Below are 26,686 nucleotides of genomic sequence, written 5' to 3'. Positions count from 1 at the left end.
CTTTCCAGGAAAACTGGGCAGGAGCTCCTCGAGTTGACCAATCGCAGCGCTGAAGGTGGAGCCGAGCCGCTGGACGGGCCAATTGAAGTGCGTGAATCCTGGACTGACGTGACCGAGTGAGGCGGGGCCTAGAGACTTCGGGCGAAGACTGAGTTTAGGGGCAACTGAAGAAGGAAAAAGTGTGCGATTCAGGCCAGATTGTCTTCCTTTCCTCAGCTTCTTTGGGGATGGGTGCGCTTATCTCCCCGTAGAACTACAGGGTGAGGGCAGGGTCTGGGCCGGTCCTCCTAGCTGGCCGCTCCTATCGGACGTTGTATTAGGGCTCCCTATTGGGTCTCGTTTACAGCAGGACGCTGTGTGGAGTTGCCAGGAGGTAGGTGGTGTGCTGTGAGATTTGGAGATAGACTTAGGGAGAGGCGTGGGGTGCATAAGGGGGCCGAGGAAATGAGTAAGTAGGTCTGCTGTGGTCACCACAGCTGAAAGGATTCAGGCTACATGTAATCTTTTGTATCAAATGAGTTCATCCTATCTGTATCCTGATCTCTGAGCGGACCTCCAGTCATGGAACGGGAGATGAACAGAGACAATCAGCTCCCAGATAGCTCAGTCTATGGCTTGGTGAGGTACAACCAAATGCTGTGAGAAAACTGAGTTCAAACAAAGGGAGATAGTTTGGGGATAGGATCATAGAGGTAGGGGACAGAACCGTGACACTGCTCTCCTGTAAAACAGAGAACTTGCTATGTTTTATTCCCAGTAACTCACCAGGGAGAATTAAAAAAGGATCCAGACTATCCTGGAACTCGGTATGTAGACCTGTAGACCAGGCTATCCCCAAACTTCCAAGTACAGGCTTCCCGTGTGGGATTACAGGCTAAGCCACCGTGTCCAGTTTACCAGGGAGCATATTGAAGGACTGTAGGGTCTATAGAGAACATCCTCCAAAACCTTGGTCCAGGATGTGGGGAGATGGGATCTAGAGAGCCAGTAGCATCCACTACTTCCACACCCAGCACTGTCCAGTATGTGTGTCTCTTCCCTTGACACATGTCACTCCACTCCACTCAGAAAGGGTGGCTACAAGATCTTTGGCAGGGCCGACAGGTTTCTGGCAGTGTACAGGACCTTGAATAATAGCATCTGGGCTTTCCTCAGCACAGATAAGGCTCTGGGTGCCCCACCCAAGATAGAGAGCTGAAGATAAGACTCTGTGAAATGGAAAGAGTACTTAATGAAGATCAGAAATGACTCCAAAGGACCCAGTTCTCTGTAGCTGCCCCGAAGGGGAAGTTAAGCTTCAGTGTAACTCAATCAGAGCTCCCAGAATAGAGTAAGAAGCCAGTTTCTTGGAATATGGGTGGGGTAAAGCTGGAGTATCTAGAAAGCATGGGATCCCTGTGTGGCTGCTAACTCTTCTGTAGGAACTACTGCCACATTGCTAAGAAGATAAGGGATTTCCCAGGTATCATGCAACTGATCTGTAATTTTCTTTTTTTAAAGTGTGTGTGTGTGTGTGTGTGTGTGTGTGTGTGTGTGTGTGTTCAAGTGTTTGCAGGTGCCATGGCACTCCTGCGGAGTCAGAGGATAACCATGTGAGTCCCAGGGCTCAACAAAGGTTGTCAGGCTTGGTGGCAAGCACCTTGATTTGCTGATCAATTTCTCTGGCCCCCAGAGCTGTGATTTTGAACTTGGACCTTCCGATGCCACATTTCAAGCACCCCAAGACCGTGTCCCTTCCAGTTTACTGTGACTACTGAATACCTACCGTGTGCTAGACACTCAGCAAGTTCCAGTTTTATTTAGCAGTCACAACAACCATAGATAATGCCGTGTGTTATGTGTGGAAACTAAGACACAGATTACACTGTACCTTAGATCTTACAGCTAGCAAGTAGTGGGTTACAACTAAAGCCTTATTACATTTCCATATACTTCGCCTCTAGGTCAAGGTAACCTTCAAACTCCTCAGCATCCTTCTCTGTCCTTACTCTAGTCTGTATCAGAGCACCTGTGTTCCCTTGAAAGCATCTCTTACAGAGGTCAGGGATTCGGAAGTTCTGTGCAAACCAATGTCCCCAAGGGGTTTGACTCTCCAATAGTCTTTTGTGGATTTAACAGTGTTATGCATCTCACCTGTGTGCTGGGAACTGTTGTGTGCCCCTGTTCTGCCCAAACTGCCCACCTACTTGCTTCATTTAAGCTTTGTGAATAACTCTGGCCATTCCCTTATTACCTCCAATCCCTGACTGCTCCGTTGAATGGACCCCCTCCTTGACTGCTGGGCCCACACTGCCACCTAGTGGCGGAGCCAAATACAAAGAGGTATTCCTTCCTAGTGTATTCTGTTGCAGGCACTGTGTGGATTCCTGTTGCTGCAGGACACCTTTGCCTTCACCCTCCCAGAAAAATCACAAGATGGATCACAAGGATACACAGCAATATTCCCTCAATATCTGGTTTCTATCCTTTCACCATGAGCAGGTTCCCTTTCATCAAAAGGCAATTGTGGTGAGGAGCAGGGGCTGCCCTCCACCAGCCACTAACTGGATGGTCTGTTTGGTCACTGTAAGTTACTTCAGTGGCCTCAGTCTCTGTTCCCTTGAACACAGCTATTACCAAGGGCTAAGTGGCAGAGTCTGCTGCCATGAACCCAGCCTGCCCAGGCCCAGCATCCTATGTTTCGAATCTTTCCAATAGTGTGAAAGGGGGACATGATTCCAGGTGGTTGCTGCAGCATAGGCATTGAGAAGAAGCTACACGTTCTGATTTTCCTGGGCTAAGTGGACAGCTGGAAAACCTCTGTTTATGATTGATATGGGAAATACATGTGTCTATATAATCATAGGCATTTACATTTAAATGTGTGTGTGTGTGTGTGTGTGTGTGTGTGTGTGTGTGTGTGATGGGTAAGCATGCCACGCTGTGAATGCAGAGGCTAGAAGGCAACTTTGTGGAGTCTGTTCTCTCTTTTCACCTTTGTATACATCCTAGGGATTGAACCTTTATGGGGATACTTACATTTCTACTTCAGTGTGGTCTGAACAATTGCAGCAAGCAAGTTTGACTTCTATGCATATAAATTTTAACAAAATGCGGTGTATGGTGGCTCACATCTGTAGTTCTAACACTTGAGAGGATGAGGCAGGAAGGTGAGGAGTTGAAGGCCATCCTTGTCTACTCAGTGAGTTTGAGGTCAAAAAAAGAAATGGAATGCTTTCTGAAATGCCCAGGGATGTGTTCATATGGTGTTGTTCTTGATTCCCATCATTACTGAAAGGGAAACTTACACAGGGTCGGGAGCCCTGGATGTCCTCAAATTCCTTGAGGCAGGGACCCACTTAGGTAGCACCAACCTTCACTTTCAGATGGAGCAGCACACCTACAAAAGGAAAAACGATGGTATCTACGTCATAAATCTGAAGAAGATCGGGAGAAGCTGTTGCCAGCAGCTCAAGCTATTGTTGCCATTGCGAACCCTGCTGGCGTCCGCATTGTCTTCTCCGGGAACACTGGCCAGTGAGCCCTGATGAAGTTTGCTGCTGCCACTGGAGCACTCCAATTGATGCCCTTTCATGCCTGGCACCTTCACTCACCAGAGGCAAGCGGCCTTCAGGGATCCCCTGGAAGCAATGTTACAGGTGGTTGTGACCCACCTGGGTATGGAGAATGTAACTTGGGTCCTCTCAAAGAACAAATGTGCTCTTAACAGCCGAACCCCATTTTTGGTTTGTTTTAAGAAAGAGACATTTTTGAGATGCCCAGCCCTAGTTTCCACCCTTAGTTACCTACCTTGTGGAATCCTGCTCATAGAGAACGAGACCTTGCTGAGCCTTGGGTTCACTAGCTTCAAACTGGTTGCCTACAGAGAGCAGTGCCTGCCTCAGCCTCCTAGCAGCAAAAACTTCCAGATTGCATGGCTTCCTTCAAGCTCTTAGATCTGGGGTCTGATTATTAGGTGGGACTATGATTCCACCTGATCCTAGATGCAGCTAGGCAAATGTGTGTGGGTGTGTGCCTGCACATGGCTATATGTATCTGTGCATATGTATGCCATACACATTTATGTATCTGAATATCTGTGTGTGTCACTTGTATGCAGTGTGTGTGTATCAGGCTTTTTCTTTTAGGCCACCAACCAGCTCCCAAATCATGACATAGAGACTTATCCTTAGTTTTGAATGCTCGGCCTAGCTTAGGCACATTTCTGTCTAGCTCTTCTAAATCAACCTGTTTATCTACCCTTTGCCTCGGGGCTTATTACCTTTCTTCTGTCTTCCTTTCACTGCTTCTCTGTGTCTGGCTGGCTGGTGTCTCCCCTGTTCTCCCCTCCTTCTTCTCTCCTTTTCCCTCCCCTCCTCCTCCTCTTCCTCCTCCTCCTCCTTTCCTCCTCCTCCTCCTCCTCCTCCTCCTCCTCCTCCTCCTCCTCCTATTTATTCTGTCTACCAGCCCCACCTATCCTTTCTCTGCCTAGCTATTGGCTGTTCCTCTCTTTAGTAGACCAATCAGGTACCTTAGGCAGGCAAGGTGAAACAAATGTGACCCATCTCTACATCATTAAACACACATTCTTACATCATTAAACAGATGCAGCATAAACAAAACGTAGCACTCCTTCACACAGTTAAAGTACTTTTCTGCAGCATAAACAAATGTAACACATCTTTGCCCAGTTAAAATAATGTTCCATAACAGTGTGAGTGCAGGTGTCAGAGTATACTTGCACATGTGAATGAGTAGAGCAAAGAAGGAAACATCATGAGAGGTGGTCATTATTTGAGAGAGCCCAACTTTGAGGTTGTGCTTGGGGGTTGAAATGGGGGGGCAGGGGGGGAGGCCTGAGGGGAGAGTCTCCTGCTAGTTGTTGACTTCAAGCAGGTCACTTGCCCTATCTGGGCTTGTTTCTCTTGTGGGCTTTCAATGTGTGTCTAAAGGGATGATCATGTCTTCCTTTCCCCTGTCTCAGTGAGACCATGGGGTTCAGGTAGAGCATTTCCTGGTCTGCAGGAAGTGTTCTTATGATTAACAGAGGCTCTTATCTAGGGACCTCTGCTTCATCGATTGTTGCTAGCTTAAAGGTTGCCTGGAGAAGACAGAGTCACAAATCCTGGAGGAGACAGACTGAGCTGTCTGCACACAGAGAGTACCACAAATAGTTGCAGTACCCTTCACAAAGTAGTTACCAGCAATGGGATGCAGTTGTATAGATAGAAGGGCACCAAATTCCTGCTAGCTAGGAACTAATTCTCTGACAACTGTGGATGTGCAGCCCATGCATCTTTGTATGTGTTGTGGTGGTAGGTTATAGAGGAGGTCTTCAAGGTCACCAATTCCTAGGCCAGGAGATTTATACGTTTTGGGTGGGACAAAGGTCCTAGTGGCTGCAGGTCTGAATACAGCCTGTAGATGGCAGCAGAGACCTGCTCAAAGGGCCTGCCTGTGGCACCACCCACTTTCCAAAAGTTTCAAGGAATCACTTGGCTTGGGTATTTCAACTTGTGGGTTGTGGATATGGTTGAAAGATTTGCCACAAGAGACACAGTCTCGCTATCTGTGGCTCTCACTGAGTTTTTTTTCTCCATGGGCGCCCCTGATCCTTCTGTAAAATAAGAGACTTCTGGGAAAGCTGGCTCAAGATATCTATGACGGGCTAAGATGGACTAAGATTGAAACTGATGTCTAAACCCAGAAAGGGAATTTCAAAGCTAATAGTGTGTCTCTGGGGTGGGAGAAAGGGAGTTTAATGTTAAGTTAATTTCTATTTATTTATTTGGTTTATTGAGACAGGGTTTCTGTGTAATAGCCCTAGTTGTCCTGGAACTTGCTTTGTAGATCAGGCTGGCCTCCAACTCAGAGATCCGCCTTCCTCTGCCTTCCCAGTGCTGGGATCAAAGGCGTGGGCCACTACGCCCGGCTAATTTTATTTTTTTAAACACAGCCTTACGATGTAGCCTAGGTTAACCCCGAACTCAAAATCTCCCTGCCTAAGCCTTCTTCGTGCAGGAATTAAGGGTGTTCACCACCGCGGCCAAGGGCTTGAAACAGAATAATCCAAAGCCCAAACCATAATAAGGTGAAAAGCTGATGTACCTGACCAAATGGAAAACCAAGATTTCTGATTCAGGAATGCCCCAGGTGTGTTCAACCTGCGGCTGCAGACTGCCTGCGTTGCAGAACAGCACGAATGTGGCCCACCCAATACGTTAGCTGACAAGTAAATCGCAAAGTCAAAAGTCAAAAGATTGGTCAGGAAGCGCACAAAAAGAAAAGCTGGCTAGTGCTAGAGAGATACCCTAAACCACCGGGGACCGAAGAGTGGTGAATCAAACAGCATACCAGTTCCCAGGGAAGGTTGGCAAAAATTAAGTTGAATTCTAGCGCGCTTAGCCACCTGGAAAGTGGGGCGTCTAGCAAGGCCCCCTGGTAGCATGCAAAAAGAACACCGCGCTCAAGAGCCTTAGAGAAACACAGTGTCTTACGCTGTCACTTTTCTAGGTCGCGGATAAAAATCCGAGACTGATAGGGCACTTGGAGGAGTTTCTACTCGGTGTCCCAAGGCGCCGGGAAAGTTACAGCCACTTCTGGAGGCCACGCCCCCATTTTGTCCGGGGCGGAGTGGGGGGGCTCGGGGCGGAGCCTGCCAGGGGCTGTGCCCTGGCCAGCCCAGCCCGGACCCGCCTGGCCCTTTAAGGCTGACCTAGCGGGGCCCCAAGTCCGGATGACGTGCGGGGAAGGGGGGGTGGAGGGTCACGTGGGCCGCGGGCGGCGAGACTCGGGCCCAGGGCGCCCCTCGGCTACGGGCTCCCGGGATCACGATCCCTTGCCCCTCTTGCCTGCTGCATGGCTTCCGTCTAGTGCATTGCCACCAAGTGCGCCTTCGCCAGGTACGTTTTCCCGGGGTCCCTGTGTGGCCAGCTCTCAGGATCTGGCGGCTACACAGCGCTGGACTCCTTCTCCACTCGACACGTGCCCCGACAGAGGGATCACCTCCCCCCTGCTGCACGTAGGTACTCTCAGGCAGTTTCCAGCTTGTCTTGGGCCAGCAGCCCAGTCAGTCTAGTTCTGGAGAAATCAAGGCTGGGGTGTGTCCCAAAAGTCCGTGTGGGGAGTGACTCTTTCCCTTTCCCTCAGGTGCCTCCGGACGCGTCAGGCTGGGGCTACCTCCGAGCGCCCCGTGGGGGCCATGGATGGCGAGACAGCAGGGGAGAAGGGGAGTCTTGCGCCCCCGCCAGGTGCTCTCGGTGGGCCCACCTTGGGCGGTGCTCAGGCCCTAGGTGTGCGACGGGAGCCCAAGAAGTACGCGGTGACTGATGACTACCAGTTATCCAAGCGGGTGCTGGGCCTGGGTGTGAACGGCAAAGTGCTGGAGTGCTACCATCGGCGCACGGGGCAGAAGTGTGCCTTGAAGGTTAGTGACCCATCTCTCTGAGGGCTGGGATGACCTGGAGGGTCCAACAGCTGATACCTGTGGGTGTGTGTCCAGGGCCTCTATTAAGCATCTACACTTAGCATCGTGTTTTATTTTTATACTCTCCCTCTAAGATCAGACTCATAGTCCTCCCAGCCTCACACATGGGGAAACAGGCTCGACCTACCCAAGCTCCGGGTGTGTCCCAAAGAGCAAGGGGAGGAGTCAATGTGAGTAGGGCTGTTGAACCCGGAAGGTGGGAGGGAGTGGCTGTACACTCTGGCTCTGGCTTGGGCTCAGGCCCAAGTGGGGCTTTTAAGGCTTGGCTATCCCCCCCTCCCCCAAGTAGCTTCTGCTATGGAGATGGGTCTAAGTTTCCCTCTACCTGAGGCTGAGCCCCCAAGGCTCAGAGCGGCCTGCTTCCTTCTCCTTGCCTTTGCCTGCTGAGGCTGAGCTATGAGCCTCTTAGAGCAGGTTCGGGGGGCCAAAGGCTGATGCCCATCACACCTTAGGGTGCTCTTTGACTACTGGGCTCTTGATAAATTGTTGCCCCCTTGTGGAACGGGCCAGCTCTGCTCCTAGGCTAACCCACCCTGGACAAATGATGGGCAGCCATTTAGTCCTATCATACTCAAGGTTCCCTAGAAGCCTGGCACATTGGAGGGGAGCTGGGGGCGTGGCTTGGAGTAGCTGATCTCTGCATCTGGCCCCAGGCACCCAGTTCCAGCCCAAGAGCCCCCATCCTTACTCCTGTCCCTCTCCTTCAGAGTCCCTTGAATTGTTTGTCATTGGGAACCTGTCCCAATTGGAGGTAATGCCATTGGCACTGGGATGATACAGTATGGTGGAGAGTGACCCCTGGTCTGTTTCCCAAGTTGCCAGCAGGAGCCAGAGTGCAGAGTCCTGAAGATGTGACTGTAATCTCTACCTTGGCGTGTGCCAACTCTGTAACCTTGGGCAGCACCTTGGAGGATTGTAGTTCAGTCTCTGATTTTGTTCAGGGAGAAGGAACGGGGCTTGGTGTGAACTTGAAATGAGATGAGTGAACTTGAACAGGCCTGGAATCAGCCTAGAATAGGCTTCGGGACTTACTCAAGGCACAGGCGCTGCAAGATTTGAGTGATACTCGGCCCTGTTCTTTGTCTTTCTCTGGTGTATCAAGGCTGATAGAGGGGTAGGTCGTCCCCCAAGAAGGACTCTGGAGAGGATCATGAAGGTGGCCTCAAGGGCAGGGAAAGGGTTGACCTGGGGGCTGGGACCCAGGTATAGCTTTGTGACCCTCTAACCCTACAGTTGACTAAAGCTTTGAGGTCCCAGGCAGGGGAGAAGGCGGCTTTCCTCACGGTAGATAGGTATAAGGAGATGAAAAGTGAGCCCTTATCCTCTCCCTTGTCATTAGCTGTCCTGTTGTGTGAACTAAGAGGCAGCCTGGGAGAGGGTGAGTGGTGGATTGAGGCCAGAGAACCTCTTCTCAGGTCCAAGACTTTGACCCTGAGAGGGAGACCAAGAGCTCTGACCAGCCCCTCTCGGGCTGTGAGCAAGGCGGGGGTGGGTGAGAGTTCCGAGTCTGTGGCCCAGGCAATTCCAGGTGTGCGCAGGGCTGGGCCTACACCTCCCCTAGAGACTGGAGGAACTTGGCTCCCATGGCTTCCACTCTAGTGCCACTATTTTAGGGCCCCAGTGTCCTCCCTGTCCTGGACTGGGAACTGTGGCAGTTCTGAAGTAGTTTTACCTCTGTATCCCTTAAGACTGTACGTGAGCATGACTGGAGCTACTCGCTCAAGGACCCTAGGATCTGGCCCTAAAATGACCCTCAAAGACACAGATTAGATGCGACCCTCACCCTAATTCTTTCTGATCTTGACTCCTACACTCAAGAAGGGGCCAGTACAACCTCTGGCTCAGTGACTGTGTACATATTGTTTTAGTGGCTTGGCCTTGGGGGGGGGGGCAATGGCATCTTCTCACTCATAATTTCTGTCCTCTGTCCAGAAGAGTGAGGACATATTGGGGGTCTCAACATAGTGGCAGACCTGGGCCTAGGGACCTCAGCCAGCCCTCGATGGGTCCTAACCCTCTCCCAGCTGCTCTAGCTCAGCCTAGGAGAAGGTCATGGGCTCTGGGCCTTTGTGCCTTCCTAGAGTTGTGTCTTAGTTTCTTAGGCTGTCCTATCCTGACCCTGTAGCCTGAACTTGGTCAGGCCATCCCTTTTTTATGCCCATCTTAAGGCTTTGTTGCCTGAGAGGTCAGAAAGGACCTAGCAGGAAGCCTAAAGGCAGCAGGCACTCATGAAACAGGAAGATTGTGGTCATTGGCCCTGTAGCCACGACCATTCTGTGGGGTTCCAGAGGAGCAGGCCCCTCCCCTCTTCCCCTTTCTCTTCGCCTCTGACCACTGGCTTATTCTGGCTTGGCTTCATGCACAGCAAGGCCTCTTTCCCCAGGCCAACTTCTGTGACCAGCAGAACTTTCTGTGGCACCCCAAGCACTTATGCTGTGCTGTTGGAACCAGAAGGTGAAGTGCCTCAGGGGGTGTATGGGGGATGCGGTCTTCATACTCCTTCTGCTGACATCTTGTGCTCCTTCCCAGGCCTAACTGATTAAAAGCAGATGTGATCTGGGCACTTAGTACCTTCAAGTAAAAACAAAGAAGGTCCAGGGGAGACGGGGGGGGGGGGGGGGGGGGGTGAGGGGGCGGGGCAGGGGTGCACATGGGAGGAGAGGTGGGGTTCTTTTTCCTGCTCCTGCTGCTAGACAACAGGACTGGGGACCCTTCCCTTCTGATCAGCACAGCCTGTTGGAGTCGCCTCTGGGCTCCCAGTGCCTCCTCTTCTCTTCTTCATTAAAGAGAATGGAATGGTGGGGTGGGGAATCTCCCTAGAGTCTTCCAGATGGGGCCTCTGCAGTGAACATCCTCCTCCCAGGCTGAAGATCAGGAAGTGACTGGCTGCTGCTTCACCCAGAACAGTTCTTCTTCCATTGGTGTTGATAGCTGAGGCAAGCTAGGCCTCTCTGGATGTGTGCTGTGTAGGACCACAAGTGATGCCCCGTAGCACAATGCCTCAGAGGATATTTTTTTCCCCTGATTGATTGGAAATAACACCCTGGAGACCAGGAAATCTTGCTTGGTGTCACCAGGGTCTTGGTGTCACCCTGACTCTGCATACTTTGAGCCTCTGAGTATGGCATACAAGGCTTTTGCAGTTCAGTCTTCTGGTCTTTGCTTCTGTAGGTGACTGACTTTCTTCTGTAAGTGACTGACTTTCTTCTGTAATGGAGCCATTCCCACCTGGGGAGGCTCAGGCCCACTGACACCCCTTCCAGGAAGCTGTCCCGAGTCTTTGACTTTTGGAGCAATGGAATCTTCTTTGGCCCTAAAGCTATAAATCAAAGCTCCCTGTAGCACCTGGGCCTAGGGCCTGGCATGCAGTAGTGGCTTATAAGTGCTTATTGAAATAACCAAGCACAAGGACCTGGACTTTTTCTAATCTCTCCTACAGCCTCTCAGAGATAAACCACAGGAAAGTGCTGTTTCCCAGTCTAAAGGCCTGGGACTTCACAGAGGAGCACAGCAGCTTCACTTTCCTAGGTGGAGGCCACGGGGAGGCCTGTGGAGGAAGGAAGGAGCCTTCGGTGAGGCCTTCCTGCCACTTCTCTGCCATTGGGCCACCCTTGTGATCAGAGGGGCTTTCTCCACCCAGAACATCGGGAAGGAGGAAGAAGCCTGAATAAGAGGCAGAGAGAGAGAGAGAGAGAGAGAGAGAGAGAGAGAGAGAGAGCCTCCAGTTGGCTCCAGTTGCTCCACCCTGCTGCTCCATGGGCGGGGATGGCCTGTTGGGGCTGGTGTGGTAGAGCTGGATTTGAGGCTAGGTGGGGCTGCCATGCAGGGCAGGCCTCTTCTCCTTTGGCAGCCACCACCCCTCACCTGCCATCTCCAGACCAGTCAGATGAGCCTCTGCTCCTTGTCACTTACTCAGCAGGTCAGAGGCCCACAGATGGACCAGTGGCCCTGTACAACAGAGTCCCTGGAGAAGGAAGGGTTTCGCTGGCCCAAGATTCCCGCCAGGTGACCCCTCACTGAGAAGGAAAAAAATATCTAAGGAGCCTGGAGGTTTCTGAACTGCCAGGGGCGATCAATTTGGTTAAGCAGGTTTCAGGAGAGCATTAAACCTACACAGCAAAAGTGAGGTCTAGATCCAGGCTTGAGTGTTCTGAGATTATTATGCCAGGGCTTCCCAAAATTTTCCCACTTTGCTAGAGAAAAGTTTTACGTGACTCTGAGTTTATAGATATATAAAATAGGTATACAAAACATACATTTACTGACAGTAGATCATCAAGACATTTATTTTTAAATAATTCTTTGTTATAGGTACAATGTGACTATTAAAAATGACAGCAAAATTTCATATTAATGAGATGAATGCACTTGTTTGTTTGTTTGTTTGTTTATTTATTTAGGTTTTTCAAGACAGGGTTTCTCTGTGTAGCCCTGGCTGTCCTGGAACTAACTCTGTAGACGAGGCTGACCTTGAACTCACAGAGACGCACCTGCCTCTGCCTCCCAAGTGCTGGGATTAAAGGTGTGCGCCATTACTGCCTGGCTTCAAACAGCAATTTTGAAAGTCAAATATTCTAACAATGTAATTCAAAGATATACTAGTGTAAAACATGCTGAGGAATGATGGTAGGAAAAATATTAAAGGTCTTGTTTTCTGTAATTAAACCATTGTGTTTCTGTAAGAGCAGACAACTTCGCAAACATGGTTTTTTAAAAAAAACCCACTGCCATAATACACAGTTGTATTAACTCTCAATTGAGGTGGTTCAGGCAGGCAGCTTCCATGTTGCATGTCCTGATGGCATGCACAGTGCAAAGTACATGTGTGTTGAGAACCAAGGCTGCAGAGCAGGCACATGATCAGCACTGCAGCAAACACTTTGGATTCATTATGTATTTGGTTTTTAAGTTTTTGGTCATTGTATATTCAGAAACCCAAATTTTGACAACTCCCACATTCAGTTAGGCAGCCCCATATAGGGTCTCGACCCACTGTTTAAGAAGCTGTACTTCATGCCATGCCTGGTTGGAAAGTGTGCTGCAAACCTACTTTGAGAATCCTCTTCCAGGGTCCTCTCTCCACTGCCCCCAGCCCATCTAGGAGCTAATGCCAGCATTCCTTTGTAGTAGGCTTTCTTTTGGGCCACCGACCAGCTCCCAAATTGTGACATGGAGACTTCTTATTAGTTATGAATGCTTGGCCTTATCTTTGTCCCACTAGCTCTTATAACTTAATTTAACCTGTTTCTCCTCATCTATGTTTTGCCTGGGGCTTTTTACCTTTCTTTCCTTCTGTATGTCTTACTCTGCGTCTGGCTGGCGGCTGCCTGGCTGGCTCTGGGCGCCTCCCTCTTTTTCTTCCTCATTCTCTCCTCTCTCACTTCTCGAGCCTAGATTCCTCCTCCCCTACTTATTCTCTCTGCCCACCAGCCCCGCCTATCCCTCTACTGCCTAACTATTGGCTGTTCAGCTTTTTATTAGACCAATCAGGTGTCTTAGGCAGGTGAAACAAATGTAACACATCTTTACATAGTTAAACATTCCTTGGTATTGTAAATTTAATTTCTTTTGCCATTTATTTATTTGTATGTATGTTCATGCACTTGGGTGTATTCATGCCGTGGCCTGCATGTGGAGGTCAGAGGTCAGGAGAACTGCAGGAGCCAGATCTCCCCTTCTACCTTGTGGGGTTGGGATTGAAGTCAGGTTGTCAGCTTGTTGACAATAGTCTTTACCTGCTAAGCCATCTTGCCAGCCCTGGTTCTGTAAATTTTTTTATTAGATTTATTTTATTTTAAAAAAATTATGTGTATATATGTATATCTATATGTGGGTATGTGCATGTGAATGCAGGTGCCAGCAGAGACCAGAAGAGGGTGTGAGATCCCCTGGGGCTGAAGTTCCAGGCAGTTGTGAGCTGCCCGACATGGGTGCTGGGAAGTAAACTCTGGTCCTCTGGAAAAGCAATAGCTTTCTCAGCCACTGATCCACCCCTCCAGCCCCTGGTCTGTAGATTCTAACACGCCCATAAACAGCGGACTGCTTTCTAGAGAAGTCTGTCTGGCAGGCCTGTCTCTAGTATACAACATGCGTTGTTTTAACGAAATCTCATCATTCTCCTTTTATGGATGAGCACACTGAGGTCCGGAGAGGTTGTAGACTTGCCCAAAGTACCCACATCTGGGGGATGTCATGGCTGGGGTAAAGCCCAGGAAACTGAGGCCAGTATTAGCATCCATGTCACCCCTACCTCGTGCGAGTTCTTGAAGACAAGGGAAGTCTTTGAGACCTGACCTCTAGAAAGTGCTGGCATTGCCCTCTATAATTTTATTGGGAATCTCGCAGTCCCAGCTTAGCCCTGTGTGATACTGCTGGTGTTTGCCTGCATCTCCCCAGTTCACTCACTGAGTGGAAGTTCATATCTGAATTCTCAGGTGTGATTCCATGAGGTCAGTATGCAAAGGTTATGATGAATGTGGGGCTCCTCGGGCTGTACAGCTTGTCTCAAGCCTCATGAAACTGAGCCCAGTGTGCCAGAGCCCACCACAGACCACAGGAAGTTTGGCTGCTGAGTGTGCAAGAACTATCTGGACTGGGGTACAGCAGGAGGGGGGACCTTTCTGGAAGGTGTTCCCCTCTTTAGTCCAGACCTCTGGTCTGAGAAGAACAGTCTGGTGTGGGTGACGATATGTTTGGTTTAACTCCTTAGCACCTGTGGTGTGGTACCACTTCCTCACTTGCAGATCAGGTCCTGGCAGGATATGGCTGATTTCACTGGGGTCAATGTCACAGGCTTGGGAAACAGTGGAGGGACTTAAGAGCTTTGGGGAGGAGGGTAACTGGAAAAGCACCATTGTTGGGAGTGCAGTAGAGATGTCTAGGTCGCTTGGGCTTTGTTCAGGGTCTGGTCTCCATGACAACAGATGTCTCTATCTCTCCCGAGCTTCAAATGTGGGATAGTAGTTTTCCTCTTTGCATTATCATGGAAACTGGAAAACCCTGGCTTTGTTGCTCTTCTGCCTCCCGTGGTCCCAACCTTGTGGCTGGCAGCAGATGTCCAAGTGTGGCGACCATTATGCAAGAGCTGAGGACAGTAGTCATCTCCGTGTGAAGAGTAATTTCAAGCATATAACAGTACTTTTACAGAGTACAGAACACTTCCTGGAGGACTGGCTGTACCCTTCTGGACAGGGAGACCAGGGCTCCTTGTAGCAGGTGTTTTCTTTTGAGCCACCAACCAGCTCCCAAATCATGACACAGAGACTTATTAGTTATGAGTGCTTGGCCTTATCTTAGGCTCTTTTCTTGCTAGCTCTTATAACTTAACCTGTATCTCTTCATCTATGTTTTGCCTCAGGGCTTTTTACTTTTCTTTCCTTCTGTATATCTTAATTTCACTGCTTCTCTTGTCTAGCTGTCGGCTGCCTGGCTTGTGGGCAGGGGTGTGTCTTTCTCCCCGTTCTCTTCTCCTCCTTCTCTCTCCTTTTGTTTAGATTTCTCCTCCTACTTATTGTCTCTGCCCACCAACCCTGCCTATCCCTCTTCTGCCTAGCTATTGGTCGTTCAGCTTTTTATTAGACCAATCAGGTGCCTTGGGCAGGCAAGGTGAAATAGCAACACATCTTTACATAGTTAAACAAAGGCAGCAGAAACAAATGTAACACATATTCACCTTGGTGACAAAGGCAGCAGAAACAAATGTAACACACCTTTACACAGTTAAAGTAATGTTCCCCAGCATAAACAAATGTAACCCATCTTTAGGTAGTTAAATATTCCACAACAGCTCCTAGGAGCACCAGTGTCTTCACAGAACACTGGGCTCTGCTGCTCTCGCTCTACTGGAGCTCTTGTGTGGCCCGAAATGAGAGGTTGTATAAGGCGCAGAGAAAATATGAGTTCCAAGCTTAGCAATTTTTCCTGCTCTTCCTGAGTAACCTTGGACAAAAGACAATTTGGGAATCTTTTTGTCAAAACTCTCTTTGTGGTTGAACCTGGATTTGTGTATATGTCAGGAAGCAGGATTCAGTCTTGGTGGCTGCAACCATCTTTGCATTCATGAGGAGACAGCACAAGCTAATACGCATTCTCAGAGGGTGGGGGCTCTCCTTTGGGTGGCTCAGGGACAGTTTTTGATGGTACATTATTGGCTCTTATAAGGGCTGTCCTGATCTCCCTCTGCATCTGGAGGAGGCAGCCCTCAGGGGGTGGAAAGAATGCTGTGGAGGAAGCCAGGGTAGCTGCGCTCCTCCCCACCCTCTTGCCCTTTTGGAACTAAATGGATTAGATTGTGGGTTTCAATTGTGATTGAAACCCTGCTGTGTGGGAACTGCAGAGGCTTGGCCTTGAGCAGGAATACAAGACACCTGCTTTGGGAACCAGGGCTCCCTGGAAACCCTTTCAGGGCAGGACCAACAGAAGTGCTGAGAATATTGATTTTGCTTTCCGTATAGGTTTGGTGTTAACGTTGCCATTTTCCTTAGACTAGGCCTTTGCCTTGGCCGCTGCTCTGCAATGGCACTGTTTCTTTACCTCTTTGTCCCACCCATTTCTCCTGCTGCGGTCCGCCCTCCTCTCTCAGGCCTTGCCATTGCTTGTTTCAAATGTTTCCAGCTGGGATGGGCCCTCTCTGTGGCAGCCCACAGGCTGAGGACAGACCGAGGACAGGGCAGGGCAGGTGCTGGGGACTTGTTCTAGTCAGCCTACCACTCCCCCATACTCAGGGGAGGGCTGGGGTGGGACAAGAGCAAAGAGCGCCGGGCCGCACCCAGGCCACTCCCCATGTCCCCTCCTGCTGTCAGCTTGGACCAGGTGCTGGCAGAATAGTGGAGTCAGGCGCACTTGGACTGAGCTGTAACTTGAGGCGTCCCTGTGGAGAGTGGGAAGGCAGCTCTCCTTCTTGGGTCTCTTTATGGCCCAATGGTCCGAGACTATTGCTTGGACAACAGTGTGACTAGGTGCATTGTGACTCCTAAGGTTACCTGGCCAAAGTCAGGGAAGGAAAGGACCAACGTCTTAGCAGAGCCTCAAGGCTAGCAGAAGAGACTGGGAGAGACTGGGAGGACTTAGATGTGAGGTGCAACATGATTCTGTTTCTGTAGGGTGGGGCAGAATGTGGGCTGCCCCTGCACTCTCTGGGACGATCCCCAAGGCTTTCTAGACTGTACTTAACTCCGTCACTCCGGTAATCTCAGAGGCTATTTCCAGAGTCTGAGTGGCCAGGGCCCGATCAGCCACACCCATTACTTCATTCCTCCACTCCTGAGGGGTTCGGCCTCCACAGGGGACCCAGAACTTGTCCTACTGATTTTCTGAACATGAACAGCCATTTTCTCAGGATGTCGCAGGGCGCCTAGCAGGTATTCTCCGTGATCTCTGGTAGGCAGCTAGCCAGGAGCTGAAGGGTAGAGAAGAGGGCCCTACTTGCTGAGTGTCCTTACAGCAGAGTCTGAGAACTGGTCACCACCCCTCCTACCCCCCCACCCCGACCCCCATCATGGCTGCAGCCACTGAGGTTCAAAAAGGCAGAGTAACTCATCCATGTTCACAGAGCAGGGTTGTGTCCACGCTGGGCTGGGTGCCAGGCTTGGCAGACAACTAATTCCTGGCCCTCTGCCATACTTCCCTGTGTGCCACAGTCAGCCCAATCTGTAAAATGAAGGGCTGGGTACTTTCTTTGGCAAAGGGTCTCCTTTCTGGCTGGGACACTTGGGTGGGCAGTGATCATGAACAGTGCCAGGGAAGTGGGCAGGAAGGAGTCCTACTCACTGTTTGGGCTGATCTCGCAAGTGGTTGAGCTGCAGGATGGAGACTAGCCAGAAGATGCCCCAGGGTGCCTGTCCTCTAGCCACTCAGTGAATGGTGTTGCCAGGGAAAGTGTCAGCTAGCTGCCTGATGCCACAAGCAGGGTCTATAGTCAACTAGGGACAGGAAACTGGGGTTATGACTCAGATTTGGGAACTCCTCTCCATTCTCCTCCATGGCTCAGTTAAATGTTTGAGTCAGGCTCACCCAGTGTCAGGGAACATTCTCAGAAACCCCAAGAGAGCAGAAATGAGTCATTGTAGCCCATCACCTTCACAGGGGTGTCCCTTGGCAGTGCCAGGCCATCTTCCTGGCCCTAAGAGGGCAAGATCTCTCCCCTTCTCCTGCTCATGTCCATGGCTCTGTGGCATGACTTTTAGACACAGGAATTTTTTTCTAGAAGCTGGCTAGGTATTGGGGACTTGGTCATACTCTGGATGGACAGGAACAGGAGTAGAGAGGGCCTGGGGTGGGGGTGGCCAAGGAAAACTGGAAGCCTGGACACATCACCGGTGCTTCTGGAGGAGTCTGAGTGGAGTGATGTAATGATGCAATTCCATGGAGTCTATCTAATAGTAAAAGGGATTTATTCTGGGTTAACTCACAATGAACATAAAGGACCTGGTCCCAGGATCCAGGAGGGATGGGGTGTGATCCAAGGCAGTTTTCTGGAGAACTCTGCCATGATCCACAGCACCAGCATCCAGTATCCAAGACCATGAGGTAGCCAAGAGAGCAAGCACATATGCATTCCAGGTCTTAAGGGGTCCCCCCTTGGCCACACCCCCAGAGGGGGCAGGTTCCTAGCAGTTACCTGCTGCCTACCAGGGGTGGTGCTTCAGGGGTAAAACACAGACAACTACCCCTACAGTGATGTCTGCCTGCACTCATGCAGACCTGTGTGGGGAGCTGGAGAGACGTGGATGAAGCTAAGGGAAGAGGAAAAGATGCTGAGATGAGCTGATGCAGGCTTCGGGAACTGCAGGGCCAGCGGGTGGGATCAGCAGGTTCCCTGGGTCTCTTGCCATGCCTGCGATGGGATCTAGGCCATCTTCCCTGCACTCACTTTGTTTTTAAAATTTTTTATTTATGTATGTGTATGGGTGTTTTGTCTGCTTGTATATCACATACATGGCTGGTGCCCTCACAAGCCCTGGGAGTCTAGTTACAGACAGTTGTGAGATGCTTGATGTGGATGATGGGAACTGAACCCAGGTCCTCTGGAAAAGCAGCCAGTGCTTGCAAACACTGAGCCATCTCTCCAGCCTCCTCACCCCCACTTCTTTCCATGACAACCAGGGTAAGAGATGCTATCTACCGTTCTGTTGGGAGTTACAGATGTACTGGGTCTCTTTTCTCTAGAACTGGCTGGAAGTTGAGTGCCTCAGCAGGGGTCATCTGGTTATGGCTTCACCTGTCCTGGTCACCCATGCTTAGACAGACACTGTCCCCTGTGACCCTGTGCCAACTATGTGGCTATCACTGCAGTACAGCTGACCAGTTGAGGCACATATTTGTGGCCAGGCTCAGATCCGATGGTGAAGACAGACCACCAAAGGGACATTATTTCTGAGATTAAAATAAAACACGGTATTTACTAAAGTCTCTGTTCATACGGTGAAAACATTCTCTTTTTCACACTATCGTGGAAGACATAGTGCTGTTGTAATGTTTCACAAATTATGTAGAAGTTTTTGTATGGTTTTAAAATTATATCTATATATTGGCTTGGTTTTGTTTGGTTTTTCGAGATACAGTTTCTCTATGTTGCCCTAGCTGTCCTGAAACTCGCTCTGTAGACCAGGCTGGCCTTGAACTCTGAGATCCACCTGTAATTGAAGTAGAATTACATCACATTCCCTCCTCTCTTTCTATGTATGCACAAATACATATAAATACCACTTGTGGGGTCCATTTTTGTTGTTTATGTGTATATGGTTTCATGGCTGACCACTCTGCACTGGACAATCAATAAGGATGTTCATCTCTGGGAGAGATTAATTCTTCCCTCAAAAGACATTAGTTGCCTGTAGTTCTGAGGGTGGGACCCTGTGACATTTTTCCCTGCGGTTATCTTTTAAGTTTATTTGTAAACTAGACATCAAAATACCACAATCCAATTAAAAAATGGGCTATAGAGCTAAACAGAATTCTCAACAGAAGACTCAAATGGCTGAAAGACATTTAAGGAATTGCTCAACATCCTTAGTCATCAGGGAAGTGCAAATCAAAACGACTCTGGGATACCATCTTACACCTGTCAGAATGGCTAAGATCAAAAACACTGATAACAGTTTATGTTGGAGAGGATGTGGAGCAAGGGGAGCACGCCTCCACTGTTGGTGGGAGTGCAAACTTGTACAGCCACTTTGGAAATCAGTATGGTGGTTTCTCAGAAAATTGGGAATAAGTCTTCCTCAAGACCCAGCTATACCACTTTTGGGCGTATACCCAAGGAATGCTCATCTCACCACAAGGACACATGTTCAACTATGTTCATAGCAGCGTTATTTGTAATAACCAGAGCCTGGAAACAACCTAGATGTCTGTCAACTGAAGAATGGATAAAGAAAGTGTGGTACATATACACAATGGAGTACTACTCAGCAGTAAAAAACAATGACATCATGAAATTTGCCTGCAAAGGGATAGAACTAGATAATATCATCCTGAGTGAGGTAATCCAGACTCAGAAGGACAAACACGGTATGTACTCACTCATAAGTGGATACTAGATGTAAAGCAAAGGATAACCAGACTACAACCCACAGCTCCAGAGAAGCTAGCTAACAAGGAGGACCCAATGAGGTGCGCATGAATTGCCCTGGGAAGGGGAAATAGAGGAGAACTTCATGAGCAAACTGGGGGTGAGGGGTGGCAATGGAGGGTAGGGGATGGGGGATGAGAACACAAGTGAACAGTCTAGCTGGAACAGGGATGAAGTGGGAGAGCAATGAAAGAGATACCATGATAGAGGGAGACACCATGCGGATAGGGAGAAACTGTGTGCTAGGGAAGTTCCCAGGAATCCACAAGGATTACCCCAGCTTAGACTACTAGTAATAGTGGAGAGGGTACCTGAACTGGCTTACCCAAGTAATCAGATCAGTGAATACCTTAACTGGAGCCTTTCTCCAGTAACTGATGGAGGCAGATGCAGAGATCCACAGCCAAACACCAGGCCGAGTTCCAGGAGTCCAGCCAAAAAGAGAGAAGAGGGATTCTGTGAGCAAGGAGCATCAAGATCATGATGGGGAAACCTACAGAGACAACCAAACCAAACTAGTGGGAACTCATGAAATTTAGACCAACAGCTGTGGAGCCTCCATGGTACCGGACTAGGCCCTCTGCATAAGCGAGACAGTTGTATAGCTTGATCTGCTTAAGGAGCCCCCTGGCAATAGGATCAAGATCCATCCCTGGTGCATGAGCAGGCTTTTTGGAGCCCACTACATATGATGGGACACCTCATGCAGCCTTGAGGCAGGGGGAGGGGCTTGGACCTGCCTCAACTGAATGTACCAGGCTCTGCTAACTCCCCATGGGAGTCCCTACCTTCTTGTAGGAGGGAATGAGGGGGTGGATTGTGGGGGGAGGCTGGAAGGGTGGAGGAGGGAAGAGGGGGATCTGTGATCGGTATGTAAAATGAATAAAAAATTTTTCTTAATAAGAAAACAAAAAAAATTATCCTTTTTTTTTATTTTTTATTTAATTTTATGTGTCTGAGTGTTTTGTCTGCATGTATGTCTGTGACCACCTGTGTGCCTGGTGTCCACTGAGGAAGATGGCGTTATCACCTGGAACTGGACGTGGACACTTGTGACCCACCATGTGGGTTCTGGAATCAGCCCCTGGTCCTCTGGAAGAGCAGCCAGTGCTCTTGACTGCTAAGCCATTTCTCCAGCCCCAATGTAGTTGATTTGACAGTTCAAAAAAAAAAAGAAAAGAAATGGTTTTTCCTCTGAGAAGTTAGAGGTAGAGAGCAGGCTGCCCTTTGATGTACACTTACAGGACTCACAGTCTTACCCCTTTGAAGAATTGAGGCTATTTCCCGACCCGTCAGACTGCTTCTGGAGGCTGCACCTAGCTGTCTTTGAGTTCTGGGAAATAGGGAGAAGGGCATAAGTTTATCTCAGGGCAAGGCCTAGATGAGGCCAGAAATCTCCAAGCAAACTTGGAAAGCCATGTCCACCCGTGAAACAGTAGTCCCCCCAGTGCATTCAACGTGTGCTTGTCATTGTGCTGATCTGAACTTGTGTGTGTTCTCAGTCTGTCCTTGAGACTGCCTAGGGAATGCGTACAGTCATTGTCCCCATTTTTCAGATGGGGCCAGCGATTCCCGAGATATGGAATGACCTACCGCTGGGTGAGCAGGGGAATGAATTAGCCTCCAGTGTTCAGGTATGTCCCACCTGAAACTGTGGCCAGAGCTGGTCTTGCCATGCAGGACCTGAGGCACTGGGACCCTGGTTTACTCCAGCCAGCACTCATGTGCCCACTCTCCTTGCCTATGAGACCAGTTTTATTCTCTTTTTCTGGCAACATCTCTTTCCCATTCCCAGCCCCACCAGGTCTGGCCCTTCTGCCTTTATTTCTAGGTTGCCTGGAACTGGCAGGGAGCAGAAAAACTGAGGCCATCAAAATTTAATAAATTGGAGGAGTCTGTGTTCTGAGACTTGCTGACATCAAAATGTGCCTTGGCTCTGCTGTCAGCCGGGCATCTTGGGGAGGTTGGGGCTTGGTGCCGCAGCTGCTCCCTCCTCCCTCTGGTGAGTAGTGGTCAGGGAGGTTCTAACCTGCCAGGATCCTAGCCTTGATCTGGAAGGGGGTCAGTCATTTGGGAACCATCTGTGCTCTTGGTTCCCTTGCAGGGGTAGTCTTCTCCATTTTGCCCTCTTTGCAAGGGTATGGTCCCGGAAAGAAGGCAGAAGAGAGGGGCCCAAGGCCAGTTTCCAAGACTGACCTCTTCATCAAACATTGCCGTGACTCATGCATAGAGCCCCCAAATCCTTGAGGACAGAGTGTCTGTGACAGCATTCCCTGCCAAGTTTTAGGCCTGGTGCCAAGATAGGGCCAGTAAGTGTTTGTGAGATATGGGAATGGACAGGCCTTGCTAGGGAAGAGAGCAGAACCTGGGATCCCACGGACTTCTCAGACTTGGAGATGGTCTGATGCAAATCATATGACCTAGGGAAGACATGAAACCTCTGAGCTACAGTCTGCTCAGCTGACAATGTTGGGTAACAGCGCAGCTGTCGAAGGGCAGGAGCTGATGGGTATTATGTGACTAGGACAGGGCATGGGATCTGCAAATGTCTGCCACTTTTGACACCTCTACCAAGCCTGGTCTGGACTCGGGAGTATGGGGCCCAAGTCTAGGAAGGACTGGCTGGGCCCTCTGGTTTATTTTTCCCTAGCTGATGTTGTTGGAGTATTGCCCACTCAACCTCACAGCTATGGAAAGAACATAACCCCCCACCCCCTCTCTCTGTATACTTAGAAGCCAACAGCTCTGGGTTCAAGTGTTGACTCATTATCTGACTGTGTGACTTTGGGTGGCTCACTTAACCTTGCAGAAAGACAGTTTCTCCATAGGTAAAGGGTGTTGCCAGTTCTTCTCTGGATACAGTGAGCGAAGCGTGAGATGTGCCAGCACAAACATGGACTTTGTATCAGGGAAGAACAATTGCTTTGAAAGGGGGTGCTCACACTGACCCGAAGCTAGCTAGGCATCCAGCTTGGGCCTGGGCGTTCGGGGGTCATTGGTACCGGATGAGCTGACCTCTCCGAAACTTCGCATCTGAGGAGGAGAAGGTAAATGACCAGGGTGCGACAGAGGACAGGCTGTGGTCGGAACTTAATGAAGTAGAGTCTGATCTGGCGTGAGGCCAACTAATCCATAGCTGCAAAATTGGTTCCATTAGCTCTCTTAATGAGCTACAAAAGCTGGGAAAATGAGTGTGAGAGAATAATGGCACATGTCTGAGGCTTTAATTTGAAACTGTGGCTAAGAAGTTAGATTTGACATCACTACCAGCTCCCTAAATAGCACTGGTACTCTTGAGGATACGGCCACAGGGAGTGTTGGGGGAAGAGCGCAGTTGTGACGACTTTGGTTTTATAAGGTCCACGTTTAAAGAAGCTCTTGTCAAGCCAGCCAGGTGGCTCAGCAGGTAAAAGTGCTTGTCACGAAGCACTTTTTCATCCCCAGTGCCTACATGATGGAAGGAGAGAATGAACTCCAGCAAAGTGTCCTCTGTCCTCTTCCACACGCCTCCTATGGCACACACGATCCCGCAAGCACACATAGGCACACAAGATAAAAGTAAATAAGTGTTAAAAATACTAAAAAGGATGCTGGGCGGTGGTGGCGCACGCCTTTAGTCGGCAGCACTTGGGAGGCAGAGCCAGGCGGATTTCTGTGAGTTCGAGGCCAGTCTGGTCTGCAGATCCAGGACAGGCACCAAAACTACACAGAGAAACCCTGTCTTGAAAAATGAACAAACAAACAAAACCACTAAATAGGAAGACACTCTTGTCTCTGTACCCTGAACCGCCCTGGATGATGTTTGCACCTAGATCAGAGGCGGAGGCTGTGCCTCATGCTCTCAGCAGACAAAAACAGCCGGAAGAGCCCACTGGCAGGTGAAGGCCAGGGGCAAGTGTGTTCACAACCCTCACAGAGTACACGGCAGAGGCCGTCTCATATACAGGTCGGAACCAGATGTGGTGGTGCACACCTGTAATGTCAGCACTCGGGAGGCTAAAACAGAGGATCATGAGTTTGAGGCTAGCCTGGGCCTCATAATGAGATCCTATAAACAAACAAAAAGGCTGGAAAATGAATCCTGCTATTCCAATGGTGTCTTTTATAACACTAGAGAAGTAGCCCTGTGGGGGTCACAGTCCCCGTCATTGTAGAATTAGACGCCATAAGGGATCTTGGAGATGGCTGAGTTAACAACTCTTGTCAAGGAGGAAGTGTGGCAGGGCTTCTTTTGTTTTATTTTATTTTATTAGAGCAACATACAGAGTATTAGATTCATTATGACATTTTCTTTCCCTCCCTCCCTCCCTCCTTCCCTCCCTTCTTTCTTTCTGTTTGGTTTTTGGTTTTTCTGAGACAGGGTTTCTCTGTTTAACAACCTTGGTTGCCCTGGAACTTGCTTTGTAGACCAAACTAGCTTTCAACTCAGAGATCTGCCTGCCTCTGCCTCCTGAGTGCTGACCTCCTGGGATTAAAGGTGTGTGCCACTAGATCTGGCTCATTATGGCTCGCTCTTTCCTTCCTTCCTTCCTTCCTTCCTTCCTTCCTTCCTTCCTTCCTTCCTTCCTTCCTTCCTCCCTCCCTCCCTCCCTTCCTCCCTCCCTCTCTCCTTCCTTCCTTCCTGTTTTTCAAGACAAAGTTTCTCTGTGTAGCCCTGACTGTTCTAGAACTCACTCTGTAGACCAGGCTGGCCTTGAACTTAGAGATCCGCCTGCTAGGATTAGAGGCATGTGCCAACACCGATTGGCATCATTGTGGCATGTTCAAACATAATTTGTTCTCGTTGCTCCTCTTTCTCCCTCTTTCTCTACATTCTTTTCCCTTCTACATCCAGCCTCCTTTCTGCTTCCACGTCACATGTGTTCTGTTACCCTCAGAGACCTCCTCTCCCCCAAAACACCTGTGCCTTTCCCCTCCCATGGTCCACTTTCTAGTTTTAGTGTTTTTGCTTATTCATGGCCTCCTTTGTTTTTGAGACAGGGTTTTTCCATGTAGTTTTGGTGCATGGCCTGGATCTCGCTCTGTAGCCCAGGATGGCCTCGAACTCACAGAGATCCACCTGGCTTTACCTCCCGAGTGCTGGGATTAAAGGTGTGCGCCACCGACCGCCGCCCGGCTCATGGCCTCCTGTGTGAGAATATGGGCTTCCTGTAGGGAAAACAGTGTGAGTCAAAGCTGTGTTTTCCTATAACACTGTGTTGGGTTCTTCTGCCCAGAGTTTGACACTGGGCATGTGCAACTCTAGTTCATCAGGGGCTGGGAATGCAGTGCTTCACTTCCTGTCTGCCCTGGTCCGAGGCCAGGATGAAACCTCTTATGAGTGAGAAGGTGTTGAGGGGATACACCAGTCCTTGGCCCTTGTCTCCTCTCTGTCCTCTGGCAAAGAACAAAGCCGGAATCCCAACAAAGTAGAGGGTCTGTTTATCTTGGTGCTAAATTCAGTCTTTATGGGGGAATCCATATTAAACATGTCCGTTTGTGTCTTCCTGTATCTTTTGCAGAACTGCTGCTGAAGGTGTTGCTAGAACGCTTTGCCTGTTGCCTCTCATGTAAGGGCTGATACTAAATTGCTTTTGGAGTTTGGTCTGTTGGAAAAGCTGTAGTGCTTACCTGGTTTGTTTCTTTGCCAAGACATCCAGGAAGCTCAGAATTAAAATTTGTCTTTGTTTATACTTGTAAACGTAAATGGGTTTCTGGTAATTTTGTCTTTTCATTCTAGAGACAACCAGAGGCTTTGGTTTCACTCGGCTCCTCTTGTGCTTTGGAATTATGTAATGCCTGAAATCTTGTGGTCCATGGACAAAGTCCATGGAGATAATGGGGTTTGGAGTTTCTGTGGCTCCTCTGTGGAGCCTCCTCATGTCCTGTGTTATCCTCCCATGGAGCTGGGACCTCAGTGGTCTAAATGGAAGATGTCTAATAGAAGTTTCCGGGCTCTGTCTTGGGCAAGGCTGTCATAGGTTGAGCTGTGGCAGCAAGACCGTCGTTCTTCCTTGAGGCCCTCCTTGTGGCCAGTTCTCTGCTTGTCGCTGTGGAGAAATTGAAGCTGTTGGAAGAGCTAATGGACAGATGGATGAATCCCGTTCTCTGAGAGTTCAAAGCCAACTTCATAGAACCAAGTGCCCAATCCCCGCATACCCCATACTTTCTGTACACCATGCATATACCCCTATACATGCACTTTGTCATGCGTAGACACACACATATACCTCCATGTGCTTATACACCTGTTCTCACATTTATTTAGAATTTAGTTTCCCGAGTCTTATGCAAGCTATGGGTTTCCAACTGGTGGCCACCCCTTCCTCTCATCTCCCCTCAGATGCTCTCTCAAAACTCAGTTCTCTCCCTCTCCCAGCCACCACAGTGAGACTAGAGGCCCCAGGGCAATGACTTCATCTTCCTGAGCCTCTGTTTCCTTCATCTGCAAATTGAGGCTAATGGTTCCCACCCTGCTTGCCTCACAGGGTGGCACCAAGCATTCCCAGGAGATAAAGGACAGCAGAGTGTTTTGTAAATTGCAAATTGTTTTCCAAACAAACAAATGCTACTGTTATGTTCTTAGTCCTGGAACTCAAGAATTAAGCCACTGTCACTACACCCTGTATTTGTGTGGGAATGGGCAGAATTGGGAGGGGGGGGGCTGCCTT

The 26,686-nt window shown here is 49.5% G+C and overlaps 1 protein-coding gene across 2 annotated transcripts in view; it reads left to right on the top strand.

Moving 5' to 3' along the window:
• The first annotated feature begins 6,749 nt into the window (after positions 1 to 6,749).
• The window catches only part of Mapkapk3 (MAPK activated protein kinase 3), a 39,583-nt gene continuing 19,646 nt past the window's right edge, over positions 6,750 to 26,686 (top strand). Inside the window, exons 1-2 of one of the 2 annotated variants that reach the window (XM_059268558.1) lie at positions 6,750 to 6,881; positions 7,129 to 7,405. In XM_059268558.1, coding sequence (XP_059124541.1) covers positions 7,181 to 7,405 — 225 coding nt within the window. In that variant the 5' untranslated portion in view covers positions 6,750 to 6,881; positions 7,129 to 7,180. Of the gene's footprint in view, positions 7,001 to 7,128; positions 7,406 to 26,686 lie in introns of both variants that reach the window. The other variant, XM_059268559.1, reaches the window with a different exon arrangement.

Source organism: Peromyscus eremicus, chromosome 7 (genome assembly GCF_949786415.1).
Source record: "Peromyscus eremicus chromosome 7, PerEre_H2_v1, whole genome shotgun sequence".
NCBI classification, from domain to species: Eukaryota; Metazoa; Chordata; class Mammalia; order Rodentia; family Cricetidae; genus Peromyscus; species Peromyscus eremicus.
The sequence above is the reverse complement of the archived record's forward strand: the minus strand, read 5'-3'. Positions and strand labels throughout refer to the sequence as shown.